Raw genomic sequence first — 15,244 nt, 5'->3', positions numbered from 1 at the left:
GATTGCTTTAAAGATAATTATTTAAATAATCATATTTATTATGCAAGAAAATTGTTTTTTTTTTTAATGACCAATTAACCAGCTGTATAGTGTAACATTCATACAATGTCTGTTTAAAAAAAAAAAAAAAAAATTACTTGCATATTTTTATTCTAAATTTCAAGAAGGTCCTAACAACAAAATATATATATATATTTTTAAACCTGCCTTCTCTAAGACCCCATAACACATCAGCATGTCTAAATATAGTGCTCACTGAAGTAGCTAAAAAAACTAATGGTGTGATAATTTCCATCGATTAGTCCATCCATCACTGCTGATTGGGCCAGAGTGTGACAGCAGAGCCTATTTCAGGATCCTCCTACAAAAACCTGTGAACAAGCATGCAGTGAGGGATTATGGGTAAAACTCTCCCCTCCAGACAATTACACATTCATGTGCTTGTGTAACAAGCATCTCTATCAAAGAGTAAAATAGCCTTGTTGAGATCCATTAGATGTATCCACATGCTGTCATTCGCCTTTTGACAGGCGCATGTGGAGGTTGTTTTGGTACGAGTTGGGACAAAAGGATGGATTTTGCATCATTTCAAGCTTTAATTGGAGCATGGATGTGGTCATAGCTAAAGTGGCAGGTGTGATGCTTTTGTTCCAGTGAGCCCAACATGGATAAAAGCTGCCTCGCAGCAGGTGCATGCATGAAACCGTTTTAAGCAATGATGATATATTAGCTACTAAGGTAACCTGAAGATGAAGTGTGATTCATGATGTTCTGTATTAGGTGCAAAGATGAAAGGATGGATGAATTGTCCAAGGGTTCACGGAAGCACACAAGGATTTGTGTTTACAAATGTGTATGGTCTAAACTCCCCACAGAAAATGATATTCATATTGAGAGAGACTGGATGGATAGAGGACAAAGTATGTGAGTGGAGTGGAATGACAGCATTTTCCCCTTCCCACTCAAAGCATTATGTAATCGCTCTCTCAAATCCACTGCTGGTTTTTCATTTCACAATTAGGTGAGGTAAATCCCAATAATGTAGATTAATGTTCATTTATGAAAACACTACTTTTCGTTGTTAACTCATGGTCATAATACATTAATGTTGTTATTTTTTTACAACTTGAAATGGCAAAAAATTAATGTAATGTGTTATTAAAGAATGCATAAATTAACCTAGAAATATCAATTCAATACAAGTAAAAGTATTGCCCATTATTTCTTCATACCAAAATCATTAACTAAAGCAATGTAAACCATTTTTATCATAAATAAAATTGACACATCTTGGAAAAATGCAAAAGATGTATGCAAAAGAAACATGTCCTCAATTCCCCAACGATTCTTTGGTCGACCACAATAGCCTGTGAAAACATTGCACACTGGGATTTGCCCAAACAAATTGTCTGAAATCTGACTAAAGCAAACCCTTCAGTTGTGATCGTACAACAATCTTTGAAATAAAGCTTAATGTACAGCTGGTATAGGCTCCATGGAGATATACGTGATGAAACAATAATAACATGAGCTGAATAAGACCAAAATAGCTCCATACAGTATGTGTCTTGCAGCCAATTTGGAAAACATACAGAACAGTACACATTCACACATAAATCCAATGTCTCTAAGAATTAGCAAATCTCAACATGGCACTTGCGCAAACTGTCAGGTATCTATAGGCTGTTTTAATGAGGGGGGAAAAGCAATTAAAAAATATATTCAATGGTTGTGTTCTGTCAATGGAGTCACTTTCACCCCCCAAAAAATAAAATGATTAATGCCTGCAGGCGAACGGATGTTGCCAGCAACACACACGGTCTTAATTGCTTTTTGCAAGGTCAAGCAACCTACTGCTCCATAGCTCAGAATAAGGAGACATAATTCAAGTATGGAACATGACATGCCCTTATTCCAGCAAGGAGAATCTGGAACTTCACTGGACCACATCATGGTCATACGCACATTTAGAAAAAAAAAAAAATGGATGAATAAACTGAAGTTAAAATAATGTAGTTAAGTAGTATAATCTAATCCAATATAAATTTAGATATTTAATTTAAATAAATAAAGTTAGACATTATGAATGGAATTTAAAAAGATTGCTAAAACGTTCATGTTTTACATAAATAAAAATTAACACATTAGTTAATACAGTATAATGCAGTACAACAGTAACAGTGCAAATTATGGAAAACTGGAATTGTAGTAAAGTGATGCCAGAATGCTTTGAGCGGGAACGGTAACTGCTATCACTTCTACTCCACTCTCATACTCTGGTCTCACACAACCTTACGAGGATGAAATGTCACCAAAAACGCTGTGATTTGTCTGGGTGGTCTAATTGAAACCTCAGTGCTAAACAGGCAAAATCATTTCAGTCACAATGCAAACAAGCCAGTATCCCCTTTTGGATGAAGACATCAATGTTCTCACCACCACTGAAGATTCATAGCCAAGTAAAAAGCAAAATCATCATGTTCTACACCAAGAACCAGACTGACAGATATCAGGACTTGTTTCTATCCATCAACACCTAGCCATCAAATAACACCAAACAATTTATATAACCAGTATATCTCAACCAGCTTCATTTATGAGACTGCAAACGTCAAGATATTACGATCAGTTGTGAAGTCAAGGGATCCTCTAGACTGTTTTCTTTTTTTTTTCTTTTTTTTTTATGAGCACTTATGTTAGCCAGAGATAATTTAGATTAAGGTGAAATACAAGATTTAAACATGCCCATTTAAAGTTGGGACTAAATAATGTGCTTCACTGACCACACCAATTTCATTTTGATTGAGTTTGTTGTGTGTTGCGTTTGCGGCTCAACAACAGGAAACCACTCAACCGCAGCTATGAAACCCTGTGAGAGTCAAAAACTGGGTGGAATACTGGTACGCTAAAGCCTAAAAGGGCAAAACAGTTTACATGAACAATTAAATGGCCGTGACCTTCTGTCCCACCCAGAGTTCAAAGCTCCATACAGTAGAAACTTCTATTTACATTACAGCATCAGCTTTTCTGCCAGATCTAAGGTCATTAGAAAGCAAAACAAGAGCAGGGAAAACCTTCCACAGATAAGAGGAAGCCTAAGTCTTTCTTTCTGAAGAGTAGTGAATGAGATGAACTAGTCACAGATGGAGGTCCTCACCTCGATAAACGAAAGGGGGAGAAAAGAAAACAAGTTTGTTTATCTGCCGCCCCATTCTTGATATCATAGGGTCAAGAGATAAAGCCACCCAGGACATACAAGGGGTTTTTTAGACTAGAGAGAGTGAGAAAGAAATGAAGATCATTGTCTCTGGTGAAACAGGAAAAGTCACCCTAGATTGAAGTCTCTGAAAGGTAAAAGCCAAAGAACTGTTGCTACCTGGGTCATCATTCAAACCATAGAATGAGCTTTGCTCATGTCAGTCTACTTTTGCTTTGATTTTGCAATTATTTCCAAAGGATTACACTCAACAATGTTCAGAAAGGAAGAGAAATTCAGAATTTTTGGTGCATCCTATTCGAATTAGACTGATAGATTAGAAATATGTATGTATGCATGTATGTATTCATTTATGGGGTAGTTTAAACAGCAAAAAACAAGGGATGCATGACATATCAGCCAATAGTTATTTTATCGATATTAGATATACCTGCATATGTCAGCTAATTTAACAGGCGAATTTCACCTATTTTTATGTTAAAGGGGACGTGTGACGTTGCTAAAAAGAACATTATTTTGTGTTTATGCAGTTTAAGGTTCAAAAAACACATTATTTTCCACAATGTACATTATTGTTGCCCCTCTATGCCCCGCCTTTCTGAAACGTGTCAATTTTTACGAAGCTCATCGGTCTGAAAAGCGAGGTTTACACTGATTGGCCAGCTATCCAGTGCATTGTGATTGGGTGAATGCCTCAAGCGTGTGACGGAAATGTTATCCTCCGTAAAATGCGCTGCACACATCTACATATTTGAGTTGAACTGTTCTTGAACATTGTTGTAAATACAACTTAACCATTGATTTCTAGTCATGCCCTCTTTTGGAAGGCCAAACAAAGTAGTTTCGCTTTCACAACGAAACACACAGCGTCTCCACAACATGGTGGCGGTGGCAACAGCAAGAATAAAAGTTACGGCTTCTTTCTTTGCATGAACATTTAGGGACCGTTATGCAAATCTTCCTACATTGTGACATAGACATCAAAGACATCAAAGTTCTCACCACCACTGAAGATTCATAGCCAAGTAAAAAGCAAAATCATCATGTTCTACACCAAGAACCAGACTGACAGACATCAGGACTTGTTTCTATCCATCAACACCCAGCCATCAAATAACACCAAACAATTTATATAACCAGTATATCTCAACCTTCATTTATTAGACTGCAAACGTCAAGATATTACAATCAGTTGTGAAGTCAAGGGATCCTCTAGACTGTTTTCTTTTTTTCTTTTTTCTTTTTTTCATGAGCACTTATGTTAGCCAGAGATAATTTAGATTAAGGTGAAATACAAGATTTAAACATGCCCATTTAAAGTTGGGACTAATAATGTGCTTCACTGACCACACCAATTTCATTTTGATTGAGTTTGTTGTGTGTTGCGTTTGCGGCTCAACAACAGGAAACCACTCAACCGCAGCTATGAAACCCTGTGAGAGTCAAAAACTGGGTGGAATACTGGTACGCTAAAGCCTAAAAAACTTTTATAAAGAATATCTCTTTGGATTTCAGACTTTGCAACTTTACAGATCATCTTTATTCACCAAGAGCTTGAAACACTCCAAAGAGAAAGAAAGAAAATTTAAATCGCATCATATGACCCCTTTAATATGGCCTAACATTTGTATGTTCACTTGGAGTTAATATAATAAAACACTAATAATTTAATAATACTGTATTTTTAGTTTTTAATACTTATAACTTTAATACTTTCATTCAACACGGATGCATTAAACTAATAACAATTGTTGGCATTAAAATAATAAAGACATAACATCACAAAAAATTTCAGTCCCACTTTATACTGAGTGGCTTTAACTACTATGTACTTGCATTTAAATGAATCATTTGGTACAATGCAATTATTGTGTACAAAAATGTTTTTACATTGTATTTATATTAAAAAAAAATACCTGCATGTAATTACATATGTAATTAATTTCTGAAATTATATTTATAATTACTCCGGTGACCCATCCTATACACCTTAACCCACCCTTAAACCTAACCAGACAACCAAACCTGTCCCTAACCTTTAAATTGCAATATTTCACAATGTTCCTGTTTTTGCTGTGTTTTTTAATCATATAAATGCAGCTGTGTTGAGTATAAGAGACTTATAAAAGCATTTTAAAAAACCTACTGATTCAACCTTTTGAATGGTAGTATATGTGACATTCACTATGAAATAAAAATGTATAAAAAGCATTGTGTTGACACTTACATTATTAACATAGCAACTGTCCAAGAGATTGGATGTAAAACCAAATTGGATTTGAGTACAGTGTGAACAAATCCTAAAATCTCCCTGTCAGTCCGTCCCAAGCTAGTCTGCCTGCTTCATGCTGTTCTCAGAGTTTAACATGTGTTTTCTTATGTTGCCAACCTTGGATTGGCATTTTTGCTTTCTTCTTTGACACTATACCAAATGGCTTATCGTTGCGGGTTAATTGGTTTTCTAGCACTGGCATCTGGGGATGGCAATTAGGGGAGACAATGGTCTTGATATGGGCTTTGATTAAACTCCCTTCAGTGCTATATATGACAATAAGCTCTTTTTTTTATCAGGGATGGAAGTTTTGTTTGCAGACTGGCGTGTTTCGGGGAAAAAAACACCTCCAGATGCAGTGCTAACAGGCATATTTCCTTTCACAGATCTTTTTCTGGTACAAAAAATATTCCCACAGAGTGTAACATCAGCCTTCGTTCACCTGGCGCTGCTGATGAACATCTTCTAATAGTCTCCTTTACGCATATGCGCGCGCACACACCAACATCAAAAGCCAATTATGGCAAAATAATGAAGAAACCAAATTGCCCTCGAGACATTTGCATCGTGACAAATCAATAAAAGGACCATGATGACACACAACAAGGTGCCTATAAAGCATGGGGCTGCAGAAACGTTTAACTCCCAATCGTGGGGGTCACACAGATTCACTGACAAGTGCTATGGAAAGTAGTTTTGTCACAGACGTGTGACCTCTGGCCTTAATCAGCACGTTTTTTTTTTTGGTTCACCACTTCTTCAAATCAGGAAAATCAGTCACAGTGGCTGATAAGGGTCTATTCTAGAGCTACGATGAAGAAAGACAGGGGTTTGGGGGCTTTTAGCACACATCAGATAATGTAAGAGCTGTACTAAAGAGAGTGTGATGTTAGACGGATAGTGTATCACGAGTAGTAATGGCTTCCTCACGAGGGACCCAATCAAGCATGGTCGGCTCCCGAGATGTGGCAGCAGAGAAGGACCCTCCCTGACACTGTGGCACAGATGGATAAACAAAGGATCGTGCGAAAAGGGCCACACGTCTGACCTACATTCATTATCCAGGGACTAAACGGATTCCCCTCTAAAAGTGAGGTGGATCAAAATTCCAGTTGTAATTGGGTTGATTCCCAACCCCACACCCCGACACTTCTTTACTCCTTCTGTCATGTCTTGTGTTTTGCATGTAATTACTTCAATCATGTCAAAATGTGTGCAGAAATGTTTCCAAATGAGGGCCTGGGTAGAGTTGCTCCATTAACCGCCCACATGGGCAACCACAGACATGGTTGGACACCTCAGATTTCATCTGGCAATGGACGACGATGTGTTTTCCACTGTCGAATTCATGGAGAAACCACGTAACATCTCAAAATGATGTTACAATGAAAATGTAGTAAGATAAGACACTTACCTCCTCCACCGCCAAGCAGAGAAGAGTTTGCTGTAGAGGAAACAAAAGAGAGAAAAACAACATGAGTGCCTGAATTAAGGAATATGTAAAAAAAAAAGAAGCACTTTAACTCAATGCAGAGCACACTATCATTCAGATGAGAGCCAACCGAGATGTAGAACCTGAAAGTCAAGAACACTCCAAAGCCAGACGTTTGCACTGAATAGAGGTTTGAGGCACCAGTGAGCTGGCAGCCGTACTGCAGAATGCTATCATTACACTCCTAAATGAACACCATTGAGCGCTAAACGACCAGGCTACATGTTTTCTGTAAGAGCCCAGTGGGCTACATGTAGAGCTGCTGTGGTGAGTTTAGGCAGACACGGCTGGGGCCCGGGCGTTTCTTTGATGCCATGTTTCTGATCTGCGATTGTGCAGTGGGCGGCACAGGGTCAGTGGCCTGTCTAAGAAATCCCTACCGCTATCCAAATAAGAGTGCTAAAAACAGACAGAATAAAACTATATTCCACTCCCCTCTACTTAAGAGGTACAATCACCGCAAGACACTGTTACACCTTTTTTTCACTATTCAGGTGAAGCCAATAAGAGGTTTCATTAGATAAAAAAGGGGGTACCGAAACATTATAATTACTAGGATCATATCTGCTAGACTACACTAAAAATGAAAAGTGAATTAAGTGAATTAAAGAATTGCACAAATTAAAAATTACATATTAAATCTGCACTATACAGAACAAATGCTAAGAGATACATCAGCATTTTAACAGCAAAGAAAGGTCCTAATGGTGCGACTGTGCTTCTGTCTGAGCATTTCCAACAACGACAGCACGTCATCTCTTATCCCAGTGGGGACGCTGAGAAAGAAGAGAATAATGACCCACGAGGGCCCTTTTATTTTTACTTTCTTAAATGTTTCTTTCCCTTTGTGAAGCAAGTCTCTCTGTGGGATTCTTGTGATCTCTCTTTCCCTCGCTCCTGCTCTTTTGTTTTGGAGAATAAGCGTCTAGGTAAGCATGAAAAAAACTGCTACTTCCACTGAGATCGACAAGACTAACCTCTCAGCAACTGATATCAAGGGAGACATTAAAATTTTCAAAATGGATGGGGATTTTTCCTTAGCAATCTCTTATCATGAGACAGTGAGCAGGAGAACAAATGGACTACAGCTGCAGCGAAGAAGCAAAAGAGATAATGTGTCTACTTTTAGAAGAATATCTCAGTGCTGCGGTGCTGTGGAACTGGCTACTTGCAGTGTGATCCAAAGTGACAGGAACTTGAGTCCGAACAGGCCACAGTTAAAATCTAAACAGAAATCTACACCAGAGGCATAATCATGCACTACTGCAGTCTGATAGAGTGATTAATCATAAAACACATTAGCTCCCTGTCTGTCTTGTTCTATATCTAAGCAATAAGGTACAAGAGCAGAATAGTGATCAGCTGATACAAACATATTAATAAAAAAATAAATAATGTAAAAATTATACAGCTACACTACTGGTCAGTAAGATATTATTTTTTTTTTTTACTAAAAACAAAATTTATACCTTTTATTCAGCAGGCACACATTAAATTGATCAAAATTGACAAATACATTTAGAATGGTACAAAAGGTTTCTATTTCTGGCCTTTCTATTCATCAAAGAACAAAATTTTGAAGCAGCAAAACTGTTTTCAGCATTGAGAAATGTTTCTTGAGCAGCAAATCAGCATATTAGAATGATTTCTGAAAGATCATGCAACACTTAAGACTGAAGAAATGGATGCTTCAAATTCAGATTTGCCATCAGTAGGATAAATTTGTAAATATATTAAAATAAAACAATTATTTTAAATTGTAATAATATTTCACAATATGTGAAATTTTCATGTATTTTTGATTAGATAAGTGATGCTTCTAGCCTCACATTTTGTACAGTTTTTTTCTTTCTGATGTGCTTCTAGCCTCACAACACTTGCTAAACAAAAACAAACCCCAACATTGTCATCTCAATGCAGGAAAGCAGGCAGGAAGACAACATGTGCTACTTCCTGTGTCATCCTAGACCTTTGCTTTGCTGGATGTCCACCCTTGATAAGACCACAACACTCAATAGACAAAGCTCTGTCTGTACATGGTGCAGTTTTTTCTGTCTTGTCCAGGTCATAAATCCCAGTCAAAGCTTCCTGCTCTCTCTTAGAGATCTGACGTGAGCCGGTAGGACTCACAGCGGTGGGCATCCCGCTTAGCTTGTAAATCTAACAATACAGAAACACAGAGATTGTGCTGGTCATTAGTTAGTGTCAGAAAACAACACAGACTCCAGCCTCCACGGTGACGACATCCTCACACATTCCTACGCCTCCACACACACAATTGAATCCTGTGTTTTCCCTTTTGCACTCAGGGTTGATACCATGCACACAGCTAAAAGCTGCTCACACTTTCCTGTCGGGCCCATAGGGCAATAACGCATGTACCCTAGAAAAGAAAAAAAAATAACACCAGAGGAAATGAGAAAGACTCTGTATTAATACATCACAGACAACACACACAAAAATTTTGGTACATTCCCAAAAATGAAGACATGCAACATTAACTTGAATACATCAATATACAGTGGTCTGATACTTAAGTTATCATCTGTATTTGAATTAAACATTATATTTGTTAAGTTATTTTATTTAGTCAGTTATGTTTAGTCATTTAGCTAAGGTTTTTATGAAAGGCATTTTTAAGTACACTGATAGTACAGGACATTTATTTGAGGGCCAGTCCGACAGGAGTAAGCTGTGGGACTGAAGTTTTGATTAGGCATCTTAAAACAAATTTTCAAAATATAATTACACTGGCATTGGATTCTGTATCTTTCCTTTTATCTCAGTGGGACTTCCTGGTAAAATAAAAATCAAAACAAAATAAAATAAAATATATGGACCATAAATACAACCCTTCAAAAAAGAGACAAATAAAACAGAGCGAATTAAAAGAATAATTAACTAAAACCTTTTATCGCATAACACTATCATATGTTCTTTCAAGTTTCTTATATATTTTTTTAAAACTACATTGTTTAACAGTGAACACATCTTTGTAAAATAAATGTTAAGATGCGGTCACATTTAGTGTTGTTCTGCAAATTTTGTGGGCAAAATCCAGACATTTCAACAAGAATCTGAGCAAAGAGGGATCAAGTTGGTCACGCAGACAGAACACTGCTTGGTTCTCTGTAATTTTGCTACTGACCGCACATTAAGTGTTCCATCATGAATACGCTTACTAGTACAACCTGATCTAATGAGAAAACATATGAATTTACATTATTAACATGCTAAAGCACAGCGTCAACCTGCTAAAACACTCTAAGAAACTGCATTTCTTAATTAATCTCTTAAACCTGTCAACCTTTCCGAGCTTCCAGAAGTTTTCAATTAATCCATATTCTTCTCAGTTGCACAACAATATCAGAATATGTGATTAACTGACTAACTCCGTCTGGCATACGGAATGAAGATGCAAGAGTAAAGCAAGCACAGTCTGCATTAACCTGAGGCTAAATGAAAAAATGATCTGCCAAGACCTCAAATGAACCAATCTAAAATGTTACATTGGAAAACAACTTGATTTTCTTGCCTGGTTTTATTCCCCTTTTTTTCCCTGGAGTTTGCTTTTAGATGCGCACCAAATCTTCAGCTTTTTCACATTTATGATGGCAAGTTCAAAACTGCAATATAATTTTCCTCAGAGATTTTGGCCTTCCTACAAAATTAAAGCGAGTACAAATAGAATCCTGTTGACGGAAGAAACGGAATCGCTATACTTAGCAAGCAGACATACTGAACATGCAAGTATTGAACTACAATTACTTGATTTTTTAATGATAAAGAAGGCTAAAAGCAGGATGCCACAGGGTGCATTCAAGTTTTAATAATCTAAGCATCGTTCAAAGTGTTGCAGCTAGTTACAGCAGTTCTGAATTCAGTACTTCAAATGCTCAGCCATGTGAAAATAAGCTCAAAATAAGGATGATAGGTGAATCACCCTTCAGTTTACACACACTGGACTTTACACTTCACAAGACAGCTTAACTAGGTCTGCCAGTCAGCCCAAATTTTTAGAGTGAAGTCATTAGTACAGTAAGCAGTGGGTTGTAGACCACACACACACACACACACACTCACAAAGAGTCCTGCGAAATCGCTGAAGGCTGAAAATATCAGGGAGAACCCATCTCATGTCAGCAAAGCTCGGCGATAAATTGAACCAAGTCTTATGGGTAATGATAAGACTCGTTATTACTGAGAGAGAGAGAGAGAGAGAGAGAGAGAGAGAGAGAGGGAGAGGGAGAGAATTAGGCTGTATTTCTTATTTGCAGCACATTAAAAATACATGTGGTTTTGCCTGGCCCAGACGCAGTATAGTGTAATAACTCTGCTTGGCTCTTTTGTACTTTATTGCACCGAGCGTTCCCGGAGGAATCCGTCTGCAACTGCTGAGCACCAGAGCAGGACAAGCTGAATCAGAGAGTATAGGACCAGAACAGATCTCTCATCTCATCTCTCTCACTCTCTTTGTACGCGCACAGTTATATAGCAGTCAAGGGAGGAAAGAGCCGAAAGCGCTCAGTACCGTACCACACTTGATCAAAGCCCCTCTTCTCCACATCAGTGAGGTCCAATCACCAGGCACAGCAATACAGTCCCGCATCTCTGACCCTAACAAATGTTCAAGGAGGAATTCTCAATCTTCTGGATGTTCTGGTATATGATGATCAAGAGATCTTCAATCGTAACTCCCAAGGCAAGCTCGAGCCAGTTTTGAAAGGTCTTGAGGGAAACGAGTGATTCTGCATTATTTTCATCAACACAAATGACTGACGGAGGGGTGTTTTTGTCACAAAATGTATGCATCATAATGATAATTAAACTATTTTTATTAAAGCATTCTATTTACAAAAATATGTAGAAAATATAAGATATTGCATAAGAGTTTTTTAAGGAAAAGATAATATGATTAGAATATGATTGTTTCAAATAATCTAATCATACTCAAAATGGTGCAAATGTAAGTAACACTGTCAATGTAAATGTGTTCTTACCATGAGAAACACTAAAACATGTCCAAAACACATCTAATATATATTTAGTGAGCATAAACACTTGCAATTTCATGTCAACTAAAATATTTTCATAGAATAAAATTCGATACTATTGAACTGACACACACATACAAACACACATTTTTTTTTTCCTCATCAAAAGATTCAAACAAAAAACTGAACACTGATCATAGAGGAAGTACTGCAGTATTAAACACCAAAAGATTACAACAACAAACACATAAATAATCTTGAAAAAAGGACACTAAACGTAGAGGATGTACTGTAGTATTCAAAATGAATCTGAACCTGGCAAGCAGACAAACATTTAAAGATGACCCTAATGTACTGTTTAATGGCCATATGCCACAATTAACCCACAAACACATAAGATTGGGTTATATAGTGTTAGGAAATGCATATACTGTAGACACCCAGGCACCACTTTATAAACAATATCAATCACAACCGTTGCCAATAACTAGCCACGCTACTGCTCAAATCAAAAATGACCTTCAAACTTGTATTAATGAGCACAAAATATGCTTTTGTTGTTGTGGTTTCGTGCCTCAATCTACATCTAAGGTCGACGCATGTTTTTAATAACTTTTCAGTGCACGCTATTTCCCATTCTATAAATAAATGAATAAAATAAATAAATAAATGCCCTGCAGCATCTGTTCTTCTCAACAGAAAGTTATACCATGAGATCTGTTCTGCTTTTTGTGCAAATCAACACATCACCGTTTCATTTGTGTTGAGGACAATTAACAAATGCCACACTGGGGCACGGCATCACAAATGATGATGGGGGCGTCATGGACCCTGCTGAGAACGGAGGCACAACAGATCACCAATGGTTATGTGGAACATCACTTTTGCTTCATTCTAATCACAATTTTTTTAAACGTGCTCAGAGGCGTTCTGGATGGTCCCGCCATGCCTGGTAAAAGTAACATTTCTCTGTGTTTCTCATCAGAAGCACAGAAAGAGAAAACTAGGCTACATAATTCATCAAGCAGCACAATCTTCATGCCACTCTTAACATGGAGTTTTCCTCTGAAGAACACGAAAACGTGCTTTTATGAAGGAGAGCAGCTTTTACTTTTCCTCTAAAGGCCAGATCAATATGGATTTCACTAAAAATTACATTAAAAGAGTATTTAATATAATCCTGTAAAACTGTACGCAAACAGAAATGTGAAGCTCTATCTAAATTAGATTAGTCTTAATGTCCATCATGCTGTTTTCAGGAGAAACAATGTTTGTGATGTTGATGTATTTATCCAACTGAAACAGAAAGCTGGGATGGGATATTGAAGAGGTCATTTGATCAACAAATTAATTATTAATAAATAAATAAATACTGTACATCCCTGTAAAATAATGGCCAAACAATAACAAATTAACATTATATTATAAAATGAATAAATAAGACTTTAAATACTTTACTTTCCTGTATACAAAAAAAGATCATGAATGAACAAACAAAAATGCTTACCTTTACCAAAGAGTCTTATGGGGTAGTATTTTGATAACTACTAAGAGTATGTACATAACATAACATAACATAACATACATGCTCTATCAGCCTAAAAGCCACAAAAGGCTAATTTCAGTGCCTTTAACAACTTTCAGAACTATTATTAAAAATATCAGTTGCTTAACTTCAAAAAATAAATCCAACTTGCATTAAATATTACCAAGAGCTTGGATCAAAAGAATAAGACTTATATTAGTGTCTGTACGTCATCTCTTTACCACCTCCACACAGTCCTCTTATCACAATGGCTTAATTCATTCTCACCTTCCATGTTTCCTGCGCCCCCTTTCCGATCCTTAAATTTGATGTGCAGAAGGGAAAGCAATAACAAATAATGGTGAAAAATAATTATGCTCCCGCTGGTGAATGCAAAGATGGACTAATGCATTCTGCACGGTGTTATGATTCATAGTCTGAGACAAAAAAAAAAAATTAAATCAGATAAAGTAAAAAGGACAAAAAAAACAAAAAAAACAACAACAACAAAAAAACGCTCTCTTTCAGTTAAGTCTGGCCTAAATGACTTCTATCCTTGTAGTCTAAAACAACATTATAGTTGATTCAAAAAGAGGTAATGTAGAAGACTTATGTCAGAGCCAGGAAAGGGTTCAAAACTGCGATAGACCGGACTCATCAAAAAAACTTTTGTTCAGTATCATGCAGGGTCTATGCATGAATCTAGTGCTAATATGTTGAGACAGACTGGGAAATTTGCAGAAAAAAAATTATATATATATATATAAACTTGAGGCTATACAATAAGTCAGATTAAAATGACCTCAAGAGGACCTGCACAAATAAGTGAAAGGTGCAGAAAATGTGACTGGAATCAAGGCAATAGCTTTTATGTGAGCTGCTACATTGTACAGTCATTGCAACATATACACAAGCACCATAAATGTCAAATGCTCTGGTTGTATTTAGTCTGTTGTTGTTTACTGAGATCAACTTTTCTTCCATATTGCATTCCTGGATTTATTGTATTTAAATATGACTTTGTGTTTTCATATAATTGGTAATTTTGTTACAATGTACACAAACTCTACCCAAGTAATCAAGCTGTCAGTATCAACATGCAGAAGATGTGTATTTAAATAAGTACTTCACCTGATTTTGAAACCTTATTATTTAAATAAAATGAATATATATATATATATATATATATATATATATATATATATATATATATATATATATATTATATATATATATATATATGTGTGTATATATATATATATATGTGTATATATATGTATATGTGTATATGTATATATATATATATACAGTACAGACCAAAAGTTTGGAAACATTACTATTTTTAATGTTTTTGAAAGAAGTCTCTTCTGCTCATCAAGCCTGCATTTATTTGATCAAAAATATACAGAAAAAAAACAGTAATATTTTGAAATATTATTACAATTTAAAATAATAGTTTTCTATTTGAATATACTTTAAAAAAAATAATTTATTCCTGTGATGCAAAGCTGAATTTTCAGCATCATTACTCCAGCCTTCAGTGTCACATGTAACATCCAGTCTATCACATGATCATTTAGAAATCATTCTAATATTCTGATTTATTATGAGTGTTGGAAACAGTTCTGCTGTCTAATATATTTGATTAATAAAAGGTTATAAAGAACTGCATTTATTCAAAATAAAAAAAAAAAATTCTAATAATATATATTCTAATAATATATTTTTCTTTACTATCACTTTT

At 36.1% G+C, this 15,244-nt stretch overlaps 1 protein-coding gene across 2 annotated transcripts in view; it reads right to left on the bottom strand.

The window, feature by feature from the left end:
- Positions 1-15,244, bottom strand: part of LOC109101205 (ADP-ribose glycohydrolase MACROD1-like) — a 510,464-nt gene that overhangs the window by 364,867 nt on the left and 130,353 nt on the right. For both annotated transcript variants that reach the window (XM_042769233.1, XM_042769231.1), the window contains exon 4: positions 6,904-6,933. In XM_042769233.1, coding sequence (XP_042625167.1) covers positions 6,904-6,933 — 30 coding nt within the window. The remainder of the gene's footprint in view (positions 1-6,903; positions 6,934-15,244) is intronic.

This window comes from Cyprinus carpio, chromosome A13, assembly GCF_018340385.1.
Source record: "Cyprinus carpio isolate SPL01 chromosome A13, ASM1834038v1, whole genome shotgun sequence".
Lineage (NCBI taxonomy): Eukaryota > Metazoa > Chordata > Actinopteri > Cypriniformes > Cyprinidae > Cyprinus > Cyprinus carpio.
Note: the sequence above shows the minus strand (reverse complement) of the source record. Positions and strands in the feature narration are given on the sequence as shown.